Source organism: Pavona decussata, unplaced genomic scaffold (assembly GCF_977016875.1).
Source record: "Pavona decussata unplaced genomic scaffold, jaPavDecu1.1 SCAFFOLD_53, whole genome shotgun sequence".
NCBI classification, from domain to species: domain Eukaryota; kingdom Metazoa; phylum Cnidaria; class Anthozoa; order Scleractinia; family Agariciidae; genus Pavona; species Pavona decussata.
Window position 1 is genome coordinate 3,250,001 of NW_028145475.1, and position 20,040 is coordinate 3,270,040.

The 20,040-nt window shown below is 39.5% G+C and overlaps 1 protein-coding gene across 2 annotated transcripts in view; it reads right to left on the bottom strand.

Moving 5' to 3' along the window:
* LOC146480523 (NFX1-type zinc finger-containing protein 1-like) overlaps positions 1–11,685 on the bottom strand; it is a 13,466-nt gene extending 1,781 nt beyond the window's left edge. For both annotated transcript variants that reach the window (XR_014864719.1, XM_085109702.1), the window contains exons 1-5: positions 11,431–11,685; positions 7,671–9,128; positions 4,397–6,918; positions 1,196–2,452; positions 1–365 (exon numbers count right to left, since the gene is read on the bottom strand). The exon at positions 1–365 is cut by the window's left edge. Coding sequence is in view for 1 of the 2 variants with exons in the window: in XM_085109702.1 (XP_084965828.1) it covers positions 264–365; positions 1,196–2,452; positions 4,397–6,918; positions 7,671–9,128; positions 11,431–11,500 (5,409 nt within the window). In the remaining variant the exon portion in view is untranslated. The remainder of the gene's footprint in view (positions 366–1,195; positions 2,453–4,396; positions 6,919–7,670; positions 9,129–11,430) is intronic.
* Positions 11,686–20,040: the final 8,355 nt, after the last annotated feature.

Consider the following 20,040-nt stretch of genomic DNA (forward strand, 5'->3'; position numbering starts at 1 on the left):
ATAGGGTGGTAAGGGACTGGTCCTTATTTTTAATCATTGTATCGTCACTTAGCTAAGCTTTCTTAGAAGATGCTCTACTGCTTTGAATAAATCTGTCAATTAAAAGTTATCATTACTGTCCCTCAGGAAACCAGAGATAATTTGACAGCACGTTACACATCACAGCTGCGCTTCCTAAACCGGCAGTCGCAATACAGCTGTATTTAGTTTCATTGTCGAAAATAAACAACCTCTCCGCAAATATCTCATTTGATACTAACGTCTCATTCAAACTGTAAGCGTCTCAGTTCGGCCGGATCGTAGTTCCGCATGTTGGTCTGGTCGGACCATGCTGGATGCAATGCTCCATCCATCTCTGTTGCAACCTTTCAAATAAATAGTAATGTATAGACCTTTTTCATAAATGGCGGCCGATAAATTATTCTTTTGTTTTCATGAAAATTAGCCTTACTAGCCTCGTCAGCATGGGCATGTGCAAAATTCAATAGAATTTTTACTCTGAAATGAGGTTAGTAAGGCTAATTAACATATATTGAAAAGAATAATAAATCGGCCGCCATTTATGAAAAAGGTCTATAAACACCAGACGTAACTAATCGATGAAAAATGACATCAATGAGTAATCGACTGATTAGTCATTGATTATTGGTGATGATCAATGGGTAATCGATGACTAATGGATGAGCAAAAATTTTGTGGCCTATCGATTCCTCATCGATGTTATCGATTATTCATTGATGCTATTGATTACTCATCGATTACCTATTTATGATTAACAGCCCTTGCTAAGATCTGCTTTTCCTGCAAAGTCATAAGTCCTCATAAGCCACGCACGTGTACTCTAGAGCACAGAGAACACCCTCAAACTGAGAACCAGCCTTATTTGCCGATAAGTTTGAAACGGCGAAAATATATGCCCAATGGCATGCATGTTACTTTGGACGCAACATGAAATCAAGACAATAGCTGAACTTCCTGAACCACAATTAAGTCGTGGGCTTCATTAGTTTGGGCAGCCCATGTTCTCTTAAGTTAAGGTCAATTAAGAGAAAGCTTGATAGAGTTAAATCCGGGAGTCACTGTTCTAACCAGAATCAGGGTGTGGGATAACGATTTTTAACAGGGTGGTGGGCCGTAGTTCGCAAAGGGGAGGAGGTTTATAATAAAAGAGTTAATAACTGGGAGTTAACGCTACCTTATTTCCTCTAACCAATGTGTGCTTTGTTCCACCAATTGTGGCGTCGCAATCTGGGCATTTTCTTTCTTCCATGGCTCCACCGCATTCGCCTATTGCGTAAATGTGACCATTTGGACACTTGTACCAGTGACCCTGGGAAAAATCCATCGCCTTGACAATCATAACTCGTTCATCTGGTGTCAGCCCTTCCAAGCCGCACTCTTTTCGGATCCGGTTGATTTTGGCCTCTATTGCATCTGCCTTTGCCTGGGAAAGCCTTTCTCCTGCATTCAGTTGCTTTCCTTGTCTTTCTAACCAATCTTCTTCGTCGAAAGCGAGAGAAACGGAACGTCTTTCGATCTCGCACTGAACGACGCGGATTTTTAAGAGAAGACCAACACAGATGACCTCATCTCTGATGTCAGTCAGACTTTGAGGTGAGATTTGAAGTTTCATCAGGTCGTTTTCCAGAAGATTCAGCTTTTTGTCTACTTCTTTTGCACCTTGGTCGTATTTCTGCTCAAGGGTTGGCTGGTTTAGAGTTGGCAGATCTTTCTTGACTTGCAGATCTGTCTTAACTTTCTCCCGCACCTTGTATATTTGCTTCAATAGCCTCAGTTGGTTCTTAATTGTGTTAAGCTCGGCCATGGTTTTTCTCTGTTGCAGCCAGTTGCTTAACATCTGATGGGTTGAAACACTCTTCACATCGCTTTCGTGTTCCTCATGTGGCCCAGACAAGTCGGATAGTATCTTTCTTCTCCTAATATCAGGGTAGTGTCGAACAAGACGGGACATTTTCCTTGCCAGCTTGTCTTGGAAATCCTGGAATCGCTCTTCCTCTTCGTTCAATCTTTTCTTCACCTCTTCCACCTCAGCTAACTTTTCTTTAACAATGTCAGCGTATCGGTAGCTTATTCTGACAGGTGTCTTGCATCTAGGACATTCCCTCAACTTGATGTCATCGTTTTCGCTATCTTTGTCCATCCAGTAGTCCAGTGCAGTCACCTCAAAGACGTGACCACAGTCCTGCAGCTCAATAAATCGTGCATTTTTGTCATCTTCAGTGCCAAAGAAGACCTCGGTAACTTTGTCCTTGTGGCAAATTCTACACAGCTTGGGACATGGCTCCCCACATAGCCCAATACACGGGTGGTTGTGGAGACACGAAGTTCTTGGTAATCTCCTCCGGCATGGTTCATTGCATCGTTCGCGATTGCATTTCTGCCAACAAAGCTTCGTGCACCTCTTGTGTGGGCAAATCCAGGAACATGGTTCCTGTAAAAAAAGAAATTAAGTCAAAACTTCATAATAAAATGATTTCGTTGATTTGGTTCAGGATTTTATCATGTAGTTTTGGCACAATCCTGAAGACCGTGGTTACTCAGCAACCGGTATTTGCGCTTTTGAATGGTGCTGGGCAAAAGACGAAAACAACAACAAAATACGACTTTATCTGGAGTGTCCGCCCTAGCTTATGGAAGAAAAAAAAAACGTCAGTATTTTCTTCATGTTTTGGACATCTTCGATTTATAGTCAATCTAGCCTGCGCAGCAAGAGTTTCCGTCAGGTTTTGTGTGTTTTTCGCTGTTTAAAGGCGCGGAAGTTGGGACAAGAGCGAAAAACCCGAGGAAGCTGGGGAGAGAAAGAGAGGTAACGCTTGCCCGCAAACCCCACGATTTTGAAAAACGCCAATTGACACCTTGTCAACAAATTTGCCAATAGCAGAAAACGATGTCCTAAAGGAAGTGAAATTTCACTTCCGTCCAAATCAAAACATCATACATGAGCGTTTTGTCGAAAAGCGCCAATTCAAGAGAGCAATTCATTCGATGTCGAAGTTTGGACCGTGGTAAATTGGCGCGACTTTTGCCGTCTTTGCCATTGTTATTTCAAGGTAAAATTTGGAACGCAAGGAAAGCCAGTATATTGAATTCGTCTGAAACTCTTTCCATATTGTCGAAAAGAAACGTTTTTTTCTTCACTAAAATTCCTGCCGATATCTGCAGAACGGTTGTATCGAAATTGTTGAAAACGCTGACCTCTTATCGGATCGAGTGTGCTCGTTAGAGAAATGCGGAGGATGTAATATTCATCATGTCACGGGCTTAAAATTTACCATCTCTCTTCATTTATCACCACACAGATTACTTTCGATATTGCCGATTCTAGCGGTATGTAGAACGCGAATCATATATGAGCCCTGTAAATGGCTCAGCTCGACACGGTTCGCTTTCCGTCTGGAAGTCAGACTTTTTTTTTGTCTTGCGCTCGCGACATGATGAACCTTTCTCAGGTCCATGTGTCTACAGTATCAGACTCACCGATAACTGTTGTAGCTCAGGACATCTTCTGCCGATACAAACAACCAGAACTTACAGCTATAGATATCGAGGAGATCGCATTTTTTGTTGTTGCTGCCATCACTTGGAAGATTAATTTTTTACAGCAGCTGGCGGATTGAGTCCTCTTTTAGGAAGAATGGCTAAACGACACTAAACAACACAAGACACGTTGAGCTGCGGATGTCAATCAACGCTACCAAGCCGCCCCAATCAGAAACCCCATTCGTGGGTGAATGGGGTTTTTCAAAATCGCGGGGTTTGTAGACAAGAGTGTCCTTTCTCTCCTCTCCCCTCCCCCTAAAACCATTTTTTTCACTCTCGTCCCAATACCCGCGTGGTCATAAAGCGAAAAACGCACAAAAGTGCTTGCTACGCAGGCTACAGTCAATCTAGGTCACGCGTAATCATTATTTCTAATTGTAGCCGATTATCAGAAACTACGCGTCTTTTTGAATGACGAATTCCAAATTGCAAAGAGGGGTTGAAAATTCCCCGCAAGATTCCTAATTCTTATAAGTAAAGGTCTAGATATTAGATATTATACTCAGATATTATGTCAATTTTGGTGACAACTATTTCTGACATTGACTTTATTTCAATTACTCCAAACTTGTTAACGGCGTCATGACGACACCGAAACGTTGTTCGTTTTTATCGTTTAGATTCCTAATTGTCATGGAAATTTTAAGGATTGAAATCGAACCAGTAAAAGTTGTTATGTAATATAAGAATGACTCCAATTCACCCTTCAAAGTAACTCGTAGTCTTGATCATGAAGACTCCATTCAAAGATTTGAAATCCTGGTCACGTGTGCCATGGATAAACTTTTTAAAGTTTAAAATACTTTACATATCGCTCTATTTTTGTCAGACTTACTCTGCAAGGTGTACATAGCTCCATACAGGTTTTTGGGCACTTGCTGTGGATGCATCGGTTCTCACATTTCTCAGGGCAAGGAGGGCAGTTCTTTGTGCAAGGCTCCTGGCAGAGGTGAAGACAGACACGTCTTCTCTCGCAGTCGGCTTGGCAAGGGACGTGCATTCTTCCTTGTTTGCAGTCACTGCAATTTCCAACGCAAGGATGCTCACATTCAAGAATTGCACGGCAAGGCTCTTCGCATCGATAACCGCTTTCTGAAAGCTCGTAGCAGGGCTTTTCAATTTCATGACCACAATCAAACTCCTTCTTGATAATAACTTGACACGCAAAAGAAAAGCAGTCTTCCCAGCATTTTCCAGGGCAGAAGTGACCACACGGCAGAAATTGGTAACACTTTTCTTGGCATTTAAACTTCCCCTCCGGCGTACCGCATGGTACACGCTGCCAATGGCCACAAATTGGGATCACTTTTTCTACTTCTACAGGGCACCCAGCGCAATCCTCTCCATAGTGGCACTTTCTATCGCATCTGCTTTGATGTTCAGAGCATAGTTCAGTGGGACAGTCCTTTTGACATTTGTACAACGTATGGTCAGAGTCATCAGGGTGGCATACTCTTTCGCATACGTGACCGCAAGGAAGGCGAAACTGACATGGCAAGGTGCAACCTCCTTCTGGTGCTCTCTTGAAGTCGTCTGCAACCTTGGCGTGGATAACTCTTTCAGGATGGTTACTGCAAACCAGCTGTAATGATTCTCCTATTGCACTCTCTTCTTTCATGTCTTGGACGATTTTTCTCCATAGCTCACTTTTCTCAGCTAGCATAGCGAAATTGCCGATACAGTAGAAGCCTTCACGAGCTCGAGACAAAGCAACGCAAACACGGTTTCTCACAGCCAGAAAGCCAATCCTCTTCTGATTATTGCATCTAACCAAGGAGAGCAAGATGATGTCGTTCTCCTCACCTTGGAAGTTGTCTACAGCGGTAACTCTGACTCCTTCGAATTTGGTTTTGGGCATTGTCCTCTTCAAGGCCAACACTTGACCAGAGTACATGGTCAACACTGTTATCTGATTGGGTGCGTATCCCTGCAACAGAAAGTACTCGCATAGGGCTGCAATGTATTCTGCTTCATGCTGATTCGAATGGCTCTTGATTTTTTCATTTACTTCACTTTCATCTTCAAAGCATCGGTGGTCAATGAAAAACATGTTTTTGGACACTCCTCTGACATTGTCGTATTCATATACAGAATCGTGGTCTTGAAGATCGTCATAAATAAACCTCATCAGTCTTGCAATCTCGGGTCTCATCCTATGCTGTGTGCTTAACTGGTGACAGTGCATTCCGCTGTTTACCATTCTCTCAAACAACGACACGTCAAGGTTGTATTCTTTAGCCAGACTGTAGACAGTCGGGTTTGGTCTCAGTTGTTTGTGGTCACCAATGAGAATCAAATGTTGTGTTCCTTTCGTCAGAGAAGTTATGATGTGAGCTTCTAAGACTTCAGCTGCTTCCTCAACAACGACGATGACTGGCTTGATAACTTCCAGTAAAGCGCGGTACTTTGCAGCACCAGTTGTGGTCATTCCAATCACTTCAGCTTCTTTCAGCACATGGAGCTCTTCGTAGTCTCGAACCTCCGTGAACCGTTTACAGATGCTTTCATAATCCTGACTTTTTCTTGAAATCTGATCTCGACAGTTTTCTTGGAAAAGTCGGAGCCAAAACAGGTACAGTCTCCAGCGGTCCTCCATGCGAAGGTCCCAAACTTGTTTCACTTTTGCGACCTGGGACGGGAAAAGAGGTTGAAGCTTCGATTCTCCTCTTAGAACCTTCAGATGATCTTGTGAAAGACTCCACGACTGTTTCTTTTCTTGTTTGGCGGCATCTGTTCCTACGACGAGTTCGAACTGATTTTCACCCAGTAGTCGTTGGCTTTGTATGATGTCAGCATCTCTGTCAACTTCTACTCCATCTTCATCGTCGTCATTAGCATCCCCAGTTGCATCGTCTTCAGTTCTCATTGATTCAGAAGGCTTTACTTCTTGAGAAACGTCAACTGGACTGGCTGTCTTCAAACCAAGCCAAGCTTGAACGACAGACCTTCCTTGAACTCCAAAACGGTATTCTTCAGCTCTTAGCTGTTGCAAATGGATCCCACCCGCAAAGTCTTGCAGGTCTTTGAGTGTAAGGATGGTACCCTTGCTGCGTGCCAGTCGGCCACTCGCTCTCTCGATGGCTTCTTGACATTTTGTCATTTCTACTTTGACACGGCGCTTACTTTCTGATGACGTTGTGTATTCGTGCAGGTTGTACGTTTTTAGAAGTTCTGAAGAACTTCTTCCTCCAACACGTATTACTCCTGTTTGGTGAAATTTTAGTACCCCTTCTAGGAACTGATCTAGGGCGTGGTTTGTGTAGCACACCATCAGCATGCAAGACGTCTTCTCGGCATCCCAGGTATGCCTGTTCTCAAGTAGGGCTCTTACGATCTTCAAACCAACGTACGTTTTACCTGGGTAGACAAAATGTACGAAGAAATCACTTCTAAGCAAGAGACTATGAGGTAAGAGAGCGAATCCCCCATACATGCCCCTCTTCCTATGAAAAATGTTTTCAATCTATTTTTGTTTGCGTTGCTATTTTAATGTCGACATCTTATTGGTCAGTTAGAGTGACGTCATTTAATTTTAAACTCAATGGCGGATTATAATTTCCCAAAATAGCATGGCGTGAACTAAAAAAAAGATTGAAAATAATTATCATGGGGCACAGGGATTCGCTCTCTTACCTCATAGTCTCTTACTTCTAAGTGTACGATTTCTGGGGTTTGGGAAATGACACTCTCGTCCTCGAGGAAGCTTGAAAGTTCTCAAGTTTAGAATCACGCCTTGCTGAGTTTTCACAGTTGGCATAACTTTCAAAATTGCTGACTTCTAAAGTGACAACAGCGTTCTCTGACCCTTAATTTACCCCAGTTCCTGCTCTCCTGATGCGGTACTGAACCCCTTCCCCACTCTACAAATTGTTTGTGGAAGGACGTTTTGGGGCACGTTACATGAAAGGTTGTGCCACGAAGCACTGGTTATGCAACTTAGAAATGAGATAATTAACTTTGCGGTGTAAATTTAAGTCCTATTTACGGGTTTCCTTCCAGCACACTGAAGAGTCAATTATCTGATTTCTAAGTCATTTAGGAGTAGCACGTACTCTATGACATATTATTGAAATAAAAGAAGGCGTAGAGAGGTTAATCAGGGATAATACCTGTTCCTGGAGGTCCTTGTATTACTGAAAACTCTTTGGTAAGTGCACCCTTCAGTGCCTCCAGCTGGGACGCATTCAAGCTAACATCTTCAGCTTGTGGCCATGACCGAGGATCACAAATGGAAACTATGCCTGAACACCCTGCAGGTTGCAACCCAAGGGTCTCTTCGAGGTCATATCGCACTTGACTTCCAAGTATACCGCTTCTTAAGTACTGAGGAGGCTTAACGTCAGAGTTGCAGTGAACCAGATACTCTTGGAAGGGGAACGAATCAGGAGTGATTTTCTTCAGCTGTTCCAAGATGGGCCGATAGGACTCGAAGTACGCTGGCGACTCCACCATCACATACTTGTCACGCGTTTTGTGATTGGCTCCTATACCGTCGACAAAACGAATGTCTAGCTTTCCCTTCCTGAGATCGTCAGCTTGGCGGTTTGCTACCGTGGCAAAAAGCATAGTTTTGAAGTTGTCCTTCGATAAGCAAAGGAATGATCCAAACAGCAGTCGTTTCGAATGTTCCCATGGTATTTTCCTCAGGCGCCTCATGTCGAGATGAATGCAGTGCACAATGCCAGCCCTCGTACAAACCGTGTGCATGATCTCAACATTTTCATAAATGTACAGGTTTTGAGATCGTTGTTTCTCGGGGATCTTCTTAGTGATTTCTCTGATTCCATCTCGGAGTGGTGACACGAAATCTTCGCGAAGTAGGCGGAACTGGACATCCAGATAATCATGGAGGTCCTTGTATTTCTCATCTTCAGTTTTCTCGATCTTGTTTCGTCGCAGATATGGCTTCTCGTCCGAACAAATTTCTTTTTCACTCGGATAAATGGAGTTTTCCCTGAAGTCATCCGGTGGGGGTGGTTCGACTTCTTTTCTTTTTGTCCTCTTCGGCCCCTGGGCTGCCTGTGACTCTTTTCTTTCCTCCACCATGAGCTCTCGTCTTCTTGTCAAAAGCGTTTCTACCTCTTTACTAAATTCCTTAACGCCTTGCACATTCATTTCGTTTAAGCTCCCAACGAGATTGTCGAGAGGAATATCTAAGAATAAACGTGGGAATCTTTTGAGCCATTCCTTAAAGAAGGCAATCAAGCTTTCCACGAGCAGACTCATTTGAGCTTCTGATTCCTCCTCTTGAATGTATGGGAGATGAAGAATGTATTTTGGCAAATGATTACGCATGAATGCTGAGCCCTTGCAAATCGACATGACCTCAATCAAATTTTGCGTCATCAATTGGGTGTTGCACATCTTTCCCAGGATTTCTATGAGCAGTGTCATCCAGTCTTCCTTGATATCATCGGAGTTTACGAGCTTTTGGAAGCTTTCTCGGCATTGAAGCAGATTCATAGCAATCTCTGAAGGTTCCGTAGATTGCAGCTCTTTTAGTTTTCGATAACCAAGATGAGGGCCTCTTTTTGCACCTCCATACTGTTGTCCTCCACCGTAAAAACCTTTAAAACAGACAGAGACAGTTTAGTTAATAGATAACTCATCAGGTCGACGGTTGAGGAGGGGTAGAAAAGGCAGTGCTTCTCACCTGGGTGTTATTTCAATCAGTGACATCTTTTCTCCAAGTTCCCTCCCCCTCATTTTGCTGTTACTACGTTTACAGGAATGAGTTGAGAAAACCCATGATGGTACGCTCCATACCAAAGAGTATAAAACACGGATATTGAATTGCGGGCCCTAATCTAACACCTATAATCGATTGTTGTTGTACTGGAACAAAGAAGATGTTTTAAATAATCTGCCACAAAATTCACTAAAATAAAATATGCATTTAGAACATAAAACTAAGAGTGCCAGTTATTTAAACAAAGTCTAACTTAGGCCTTAGCTTAAGACAATCAGTAGGCCTCCAAATCTGTTAATAAGTGTTTTATTTTAAGAAGATAAATAGTTTTCTACTCTGGGATGCAAGCCTTCTTGCTACCGTCAGCAGTAGCCAATGTTGAGGTATGATTGGTGGCAAAATAAAATTGAAAACGGCTTAGAACGTGGTTTTGTTGAACACTGTCTAAACTATCTTTTAATAACTGACCCAGCGGGTCCCATGTTGCATTATAGGTCGGTTGAGGTCGCCTTTGAGATTTAACTGAGTAAACGGTTTCTAACGATGGTGAAAATTAGACAAACTACAATCATGTGGCAAAGGATTCACCACCTCAGTCTCTGATGTCAACTAAATAAACAAAGTTAATTTACACGCCTAATAAACCATATCCGGATCCAGTTATATTTAGTTCTGTAACTTTATTTTCATCTTATTGAGGAGTTACAAAACACACATTCGCAGACATCTCAATCACGGCCAACTTGACTTTTACTATTGTCATAAATGCCAAGAGTAAACACAACCATGGCGTGACAAATAAGCAACAAACATGTCGGAAAAAATGCCAATGTTTTCCCTTCTTTCTGCGCCTGTATTTTCTCTCAGTATTGAACAGTTTCATATAAAACTTTCTACTACTAAAAACGTAACCTTTCAATGCCAGTCCAGTGGCCAACAGCGAGCTGATAAGTATGGGAAACAGACATTTATCGGGATTAATTCTCCTAAGTGTTGTTCATCGAAGTGCTACGGATTTTGTCAACAGTGTGACTGCAGTTAGTTCGGTTTAACATAGGAATTGTTTATTCTATTCAACAGTATTAAGAAGCTCACATCCATGTATACAGTAATATAATATAGGGACCGTGAAGCTAATTGTTTGTTATTATTAACCACTGCCATCGACATCATGATTCTATACATATTTAATACTAACAGCCTTTATAATGCAAGACATTGATATATTTCATTTCTTGTAAGCTATCTTAAAAGACCCCTGTTAGGACCGGTTAACTAACTAGCTTTTAACTACTGAGTGAACTTAATCCTTTAAATTTTAGAATTTAGTACCTGACTTGGAAGAAAAAGTGAAAATCAAGCAATGGATGCAATGGAAAGGTGCCAAATCGTGAAATTGTCAGTCTGAAGTCTTCTTGCATTGTTTAATAGTTCCTTTCAATTTGATCCAGTGTTAAAGAGATCTACATACATTCACAAATTACGTGATTGGTTTCATAGCTATGGAAACTAATAAGTGATAATCAGGATAATTGAATTTAATCCGAATGTCAGTTATGGAAGTTGCTACATATTGACAACTTGGTGAATGTTTTGTTGTTCTATATTATAATATAGTGAATTGTTCTATATTATAATATGGTGAAATAGTTAATGGTATGGTATACACTTCATCCGATCATCGATGTTAAAGCTGAAAAGTCTGAAAACGTGTTATGTGGTTCAAACTTTTGCCTCTGTACATAAAATACTACTCAAGTGTGGCCCATTCGCTTTACTACGGACGACTCTTTAATTTATCATACTGTTGAATTGAGTTGGTTCTAGCTGTTGTGTCTGTGCATGAGTTCAGTTCGATTGAGAGCTACTGTGCCGTACTTTCCCGTCTTACAATGTGGAAGTTATGTCAGTTTTCGAATTTACTGGGATTAACGAGAACTGTTTCCGACTGCAATAAAGCCGTCAAGGCATTTATTGACAAAATCAGTGATTCAGAACAGCCACAAAGCCTTATCGAATATCAATGCTCCTTAAACGGATGACTTTCGCTTTTAGCACGGAAGCAGCGTAGTTGTAGATATGGATGAGAGGATTTTGGTAAACGTTTCAATGATTTTAAACCAAGAACTAGAAGCAAAGCTTGTATCTGGTGTAATATGCTCAAATTATAAACCCAGTACCTGTGTTTGCATCTCTTCCTCTGCCGCGACCCCTTCCTCCTCTTCCTCTACCATAACTCCCTCGATCCATGAACTTATCGTGTTGCACACAGCAAACTCCTCCTGCAACAGAAACTATGCTTTGATTTTGTACTCAATTTATACAAAAAACATCGATATTATCCTCCATTTATGACTACAACGGAATTTGAGTACTAAAAATGTAAGCCATTCTGTTGATGGTTTCGCGGAAAGGGAGGAAGTGTTCTCAGAAACAATCGCCTGTCGCGTGATCTAATTTGATTGGTCAATTTTCACAAAGCTGTCTCAGCGAGGGCTATTTAGTACATATCGGAAGGTATAGGACTCGTTTGACAAAGAATCACGGAATTTGAGAGTAACAGACCGAACACAGAATATTGCGTGTGTTATTCCCCCCCCCCCCCCACCCACCCTGGAATGTGAGTTCCAATGAAGTTTTTCAAGTTACTGAATTCGTGTAATTGATAAAATTGAACTAAAGAAAACTTTTTGTAAAGTTTTATTTATTTTAAAAATTTTTGTCCAAAAGTTTTGTTCGTATTAAGTTTCTCTAAAAAGCTAACAATCTGAACATTTTCCGTGTTGCTGTTAATTTTAATTTTAAGTTTAGTATGATTTCCATTGGTAAATCAATAATGAGCTAAAAAGTGAGAAGACAACAAGTTAACGCAATTCAAGTGTACGGAATGTACCAAAACTAGATCACATTTGACATTACACATCAATTTAATGAGTACTTCAGGTCTAGAAGACATTGCTTCTACTTGATTGGTCTTAAACAATCAACATGGCTGACAATGGCTAAAATTTTTCCTTTTGTGCTCAACTGAGTTCCCTGAACTTGAAAATCAGTCCACTGAGGCAGCTATCCTCTGTTTCCTCTGAACTTCAGGGGTACGGGTCTGCAAACAAGACACAAAGAACCTTTTGTCCGTTTATTTGGATTGCAAATATGAAACGTTTTAATATTCATATTTTTGTCCTCACGTCACACTCGCAGCTTTCCAAGACCTGCAAACGCCTAAAGTTGATGTCGTTTTCTTTATTTCATATTACGGCTCAAAATATCTTTAATTCGATGCCCGGTACTCTGCCTGTGGTTGCTTAACTCGTTACAAGTCAGAGAGGATGGAAAGAGCTTCCCTTTTGTAGTTTAGCCGAAGAACGAAGGAGCAATGTCGTTGGAGCGAACACGTGGAACGGCAAATGTGTAAAGTGAAACGGCCGTCTCGAGACTTCAGCTTTTCACTGAAACCACATCCTCAAGGTAAAACTGAAATTTTCTTTCTTATTTTATTTTAGCAGTTATAAACCTTTTTAATAAGCCCCACTATATTTCCAATTATTTCTTAAGGTACTAGCTGAGAGAATGTCCAAATGATGTCATTTTAAATTGGGTGATCATTGTACTTATTCTCACAACCTATGTGTTTAGATGGTGATCGCTATTACGGCTTTCGGAAACTGTTAAGCTGTGATTGACGTTTAATTAGCTTTCTGTTACTTTGATCACGTAGAGTTTTATAATGGACATTTGATCTTTGAAATTTGATCTAGTTATGCAATCGATTTTAGAACATATTTTTCACTTCGAGACTAGGGTTTTTCAGAACAACATCGGGATGTATATCTGTGAGTATTGTGAAATAAACGGTTTTTTGACTGTGATTACTGAGTGTTGGAAGTTACCACACGGAGGCAATTTTCGACAGGGGCAGCCATCACTACTTGCATTTTATGCGTCCGATTTATATAATTGTGCATTTGGGCTCAAAACGCTAAATATTTATTACGGACATCTTGCGCATTGTAAAACTGAAACTAGTGGGTAAAATTTCACAGAATAATACTAATAATTCTCATTGGTTGAGAAAGTGGTGCGAGTTTTGCTCACCAATCACAGGGTGTAGTAAAGTAAAACCAAAGCAAGTGTGAATTACTTTCGATACTCAAATAACAGGCACTCTATTCACTTCTCAAGACTGGTTTTATGTCATCTTTCTTCAAGGCTGGAGACTGATTGTTGACTGACAATGGCACACATTTGATAAACATGGAGAGTGATATTAATCGTTAGTCTAGGTCTACTAAATCTGCTTTTTATTGGTTGTAATTGAAGCAAATTCTTTTAATTCAGATTAATGAATGAGATGAGTTTATAATTGAACTCAATATGGCTCTAAGGAATTTGCTATTTAATACTTGCAACCATTCCTTTTGCTTTTGGGTGAATCTTTTGAAACCAAATTCCTGCAAAAATTGAGACAAGCCCCGATTTATTAATGAATGCATGTACATCGACATCAGGAGTGACTTGCAGGATATTTATAGCAAATGACAATTCGCACGTTTTGGTTTTGTTGTGAAAAACTGAACAGGCACCATTGTTACCATATTTACTTGCATAGTTGCATACTATGGCTACATACCATTGTTACAGCGCATACACATTAACAATGATTTTCTCAAAATCTAGTCAACCACTTTAGGTTAGGTTAATTTTTAGGATGCGAACCACTCCACTTTAGCTGTATGTTGTTTTATGAACGGTATAAATAAAAACGACGGTTGCCTTCGTTTGGCATTAAATGACAGTTCTTTTTTGGATTCAGGAAACAAAAAGGGCCTCCGTGTTTCCATGGCATTAGAAGTCTACGTTTTGGGAAAGAGAGAAATTAATTTTAGCGCTCTTTCTATGGAAGCAAGAATAGAACCTCTTCTCCCACTTTTCCTTTTCGAAAAGAAAACCATTCCAAAGATCGTTTGTCAGGCTATTTGCACTGGCTATGTACACAGCCTGCGTAGAATCTTGGTTTTTTGTGAGATATAGATTTCATCTCTTCCTCATCTCATTTGAATTGAAGAGAAGTACAACGATCCGTAGACCTGTACCACCCAAAAGCTATATTTTCACTGGACCCTGATAACCTGCAGCTGCACTGTTTTTTAGGGTTGGGATCATTCTTTTGTTGTTCGTTCTTTTGTTCTCTCGACCAACCATGTAAGACGCTGCAAACGGTGCAAGTCGCCCCACATGATATTTGGCATTAAAATGTATCTGATTTTCTTTTCGTGGTCATTCGTATTTCACCAAACCAAGGTGTTTCTCGTTTACTCTTCAGGCCAATATCAGGATGTAGCAGTGATGGTCATGACACACATCATTCTTGATTGACAAGTACAGACACATCTTTGGATTTCGGACTAAATTGTGCCTATCGATGACTACAAGTCAGTATGTTGATTATGTTTGTCTGCTGTTTTGCAATTGTTTCAAAACCTGAAAACAATTATTCCAAATCAGTTGATCGTGAAAACTGCCTCACGACACTTTTGTTTCCATTTGTCAGAACTGGCAAGTAGGCCTGGCGGTCGTCAAGTCATCTTTTAACAAAATCCGATACCAGCCCTAAATTATTTAATATTTAATTAAAATTAAAATTTCAGCAATCAGAAGTACTGGGTAGTACTCGTTCAAAATGCTTTTGTTCTCAATGTAAAGCAGATTGTAAATATTTTCACGTAAGTGGGCTCAATCGGCATCGCTATTACTGAGGTGCAACACAAAACAACAGGGTATCTGAGTCTAGGCCAACCTAGTGTCCGAGTCAAAGCGAACAATACTCAGTGCCAAAAAAAAAAAAAAAAAAAAAAAAAAAAAAAAACCGGTATGTGATGCCAAAAATTTTAGGAAACGGAATCTTATTTCCAGAATTTACAAGCTGCTTTTTTCTTTACAAAAATGGTAGCTGACCTTTTTATGCTCTTTTACCGACGTACATGCCCCTCTAAAACCAAAATGGATTAGTTTTTCAGTGTTCAGAAAGTTTAAGGTGATCTTTTACTAAGCCTGTATACCACTGAAATGAGCCGTTGGGTTCCCCTGTTGATGACACGTCCAAAAACATTTCCATTTCATTTAGGCATCAAAATAAATCTTTCGAACTTTCCTGGATTTCATATTAATGTCTTTTTGGTAATCCTTTTCACGTGATTTATATAAAATTAGTGAAGAAATTAGTTTTCGGTAAGTTTTCCAATAGAAATCGTAAAATATTCACGGTCTGCACGGTACAAACCAAATATTCAAAATTTCCAGGATACCATAATTTTATGACCAGACTTTTAATGTGATTTTATTGATCTCCCGAACCATTTTTCTCATACAAACTTCTTACAGTTCTATGATCCATGACGTCCAAGCCCTCAAACTTCAAACATCCAAAATTGTTCGATGCTTTTTGTATTAATTTATTGGTCGGAGCTGAGCGAAGCGAATGAATGTTATGTAGATTTTTCAGTCCTCTGCTTGTACATAACCTTTAATCTAACAGTTTTGATTTTCGTTTGCTTCTTTTAGGACACCTCAGGTGTTTCCGCCTTCTCAAGTCACCTTCTCTGAGTCGTGGAAAGACAAGACATGAAAACACAACAGAAAACAAAGACACAAGATGATACGAGTAAACAGGAGATCAAGAAAGAAAGAATCATATGTATGTTCGTTGTTAAGTATTAGTTGATATTAGGACTAGTACATTACATTTCTATCACGCTAAGACAAACTAGGTAACGCCAGGTCACACTATTTTTGGCGATTCTGTCGCGCTATTTTCATCACGCGATGCTCAGCTGAAATCTCAAAATTGTCTGACTCAATTGTGAATTGAAAAGCAAAAATCAAAGATTCGTGGAAAACTTTAAAAGGTTAAAAACAAATTAAGAAAAGTTTAGAAAACGGAGTTATTATTGAGGTTCAAAGTGGGCCAAAATCCAATTACATTTACTGCAATTTTAACAATATTTTTCCCCCCAAACAAATGGCGTCAGAACTCTGTGAGAGGATCACAGGTTGGCATTTCATCTAAAGACTCGAAAGCTAGAACAGCTTGTACAGTATAGATAAACATCAGAGAAAAATACAGACTGCTCAATAGTTTTCGTTTGAAGTAGTTGCACTGGAGCATTTTTCATGCACAGACTCAATGCTAGAACCAGCTTGTACAACCAAAAAATCGCCGCCTAGAAGCATACACCGTGCCGCTCACTAGCTTTTATTTGAATAGTTGCGCTACAGCATTTCATTCACAGACTCAAATACTAGAACCAGATTGTACAAATAAACAAACACCACCTGAGTAGAAGCATACACAGTACTGCTCAATATCTTTCATTTGAATAGTCTCACTTTAGAATTTCATCCACAGCCGATTCATAAGGTAAAATAAAGATGTTCAGTACTTGCAAAACACAGCTCAAATACAGAATTTAGGATTTAATTGACAGATTCAATCGTTTGAGCCACATTACACGCCTTAGGGTCCGAAAAGTAGATTGAACTGAAGGATTTAGGTTCGAATACTTATTTAATTCGAGGCATCATTTCATTTCATTTCATTTCATTTCATTTAATAGCCTAAAAGAATAAATGAACAGTTCATCGTTAACTTATTATGTTCGTCTTAGAATCGGATGTAATACAGGGCAATCCTAATTTGATGTCTAAATTGTACAGGGAAACCAAATACCGTTTTACTAGTCTCAACTTAAATCGAATATGACAAAAAAAATCTGTTCATCAAACATTTTGTTTAGACATCCGGGTTGTACTGTATCTAACTTTAAATCGAAAAAACTATTAGCGTTTTTTAAACTCCTGCAAATTCAAAGAGTTACTTTCTCCTTGTGCCATGCCTTAAGTTTTCCCGCCAAAAGACTTAAAAAAATACAGGCGCTGAAAATACGCATGCGCCGTTTTCAGTTTTAAAATTTTTTCTCAACATTAATTCAAAATAAGTATAACGACAAACTCAAATTGTGTTCGACTCCTTTTTCTAATAATCTTTATTGTTGCTTGTTAAATAAAATTCAATACTTTTACAATATTTTATTGCTATGGTTTCAAAACGTCTTTGTTTTATTTAATATTATATAAGTAAAGGCACTGCTTACTTGTCATGTAATAAGTATAAATAATAAAAATCCATTAAAATGTGTGAACAATTTTTTTCCTATATATACCTATATATATATTGGCGGGAAAATTCAGTAAATTTGCACAGCGTTTTCCCTGACAACAGTTTTGTGCCAAAAAAATTTAGGGGATACTCTTCACATTTTTTCCTACCAAAATAATATCAAGATTCCTTCTTAAATCTAATCTCGCCATGACTGAATACAGCATCTCGTATAAAACCTGGGAAAATGCTAGAAAAACGTTTTAGGAATTTACGAGTAAATTTTCCGTTCCCACATCTTGCGTTTTGGTGTAAATTTGTCAACTAGGTTGCTTTTTGGTTTTGTATAATACCGTTAAAACAAACCTAATAGGCAATATGGAAAACTGTAAAAGAAACGCATAATGCATTCCGATGTCAAAAATATCCAATCGCGAAAATTAATTTAAGTTTGCCATTTTGCTTTCAAGACCATTACCCATTACGTCTTCTTGTTTGTTACACTCGACAAAACATTTCGTTAACATTTTAAGATATACTACTGCATGGAAAATTTGATCAGTTTTGTTTAAGTCGTTACTTATTTAACCCTTTCTTTCTACAAGGCGGCCAATCTGAATCAGCTGGAATGTGGTCTGGGGATGAAAACTTTAACATGCCATTGAAAGTGAAAACAATCCAGCACTTATTAATTTAGACTACCTTCTTGTGGTACTGTTTGTTATACTGCAATGTAGTTGACATCCGAATTTGGGACATTTAAAATGAAAACTACTAAACAATACTTTTCTGTGGTAAAGTTGTGATGTTCAAAGTTGTTGCAACTTTCGAGTATGTGGACGAAATTCTAAACTGTGAGCATTCAAATCAAAGCTACTCAACTGCACTCTCCAGTGGTCTAGTCTATTCCGATCTCCAAGTTGGTTCTATGTTTTTAGTCTGTGGACGAAATTCATGGGTACGTCCATTCAAAGGAGGATTTGAACAGTGCTTAGTGGCGTTGTTTGTTTTAAGTTATTTTGCAACAGAAAACTATTTTAATTCTTGTCTGTCTGCGTTCGAATTTGGACGCCATGGTGAATGAATGGGTCGATACTTCGATAAAACAAACCACGAATTTCGTTAACGATTACCACTTGTCTTTTGGTTTTAATTACTTGTGTAACAAACAAGAAATCCCAGAGGATAAAGTTCTCTCCTAATAAACCATTACATTCGCCCAAGATAAAAAAATGTCTGGTTATCATAGTGTTTTATCTCAACAATTAGTACCAAAAAAATTACGGAATGAAAATACACAATGTTTTTGCCTTGTACAAAAATCAGTAAGAGTGCCTGACTGTAACTTTCGAGAATCGCTCGCCAAGCCTGAAAAATCGAAACTGCTGATAATTTGCCTGAAGTTTACTTTTGGGGAACTATCTTCGAAAATATCATATGAATGTTCTGGAAATTTATAGTTTTCTAGAATTTTGGAGAAAACGAAATTACGGGTTTTGCCTCATTAATTATGCAAAAATCTCGCTCAAAATTAGCCAAGTTCAATACGCTTGTGTTGAAACAGTACGCAGCGCTAGAAAACGAGGCCCATTTTGAATAACAGCGTAACTCACCTTCTTTCTATCAATGGGACCTATGTAAACTTTTGTAGAACTTTGGAGGGTGTTATGGCTCTTTGAAAAATTGACATTTTGAGGACTTCGCGATGAGGCGAAATTTGAAGGTTTAAACTACATCTTGGTATGTCAGGTATCGACTCGAGAGGAACATTGTGATGAAGCTTAGGTCTTCGTCTTTAATAAAACGGAATAAAAAATCTGGGCAATCAATGCACGCGCTGACGAAAACCAAAGTTAGCGAGGCTTCGTTGACAAATTCGCATAATTCGCAACCACAGGTCACCAAAGCTTATGTGACACAGGTTACCATGCAAGCGTGATTTAAGAGTTTGTATGTATGGTCGTCCAAATGTTTCAATATTCGCTAAGTTGTATTCGCTGTCGCTAAATTGTTCATTCGCTATCGCTAAATTTCATTCGCTGTTGCTAAAACTCATTCGCTATCGCTAAATTACATTCGCTGTCGCTAAATTGTTCATTCGCTATCGCTAAACTTCATTCGCTGTTGCTAAAACTCATTCGCTATCGCTAATGCGTGGTTCAATTCTACCTGTTACCATCCCCCCCCCGGGCACACCCCCGGGAAAACCCAGCCCGTCTGGCCCGGGGGTCGGGAATTTCCTCAAGCGGTCTTGCCCGGGGGTAGGGTGGCGGGGCAAATCTAAATAACTACTCGTGCAAGGACTTATGGGGTAACACAATGGCGGCTACTGGAACCACGCGGAAAAGGCCACATTTTTCGTTTTTCACATTTCATAAATTTGCAGTCAGAGAGCTGACGTAGACCTGATGAAAGAAAACAAAAAGTAATTAAGTTCAAAAGATAAAAAGGATAGGATTTCCTCCAGAAGAAAAATTAATAATGGTTTTGTTTTAATGGAATTCACCCGCTTCAGCTTGTTTCAGGCGCAGTTTTAATGTTGTAAATGTACTGAGTTAAACATTTTGATCTTCTTGTAGAAAAGCAATTTATTTGCACTGAAAATACAAAAGACGTTATTCCATACTGTTTCTAG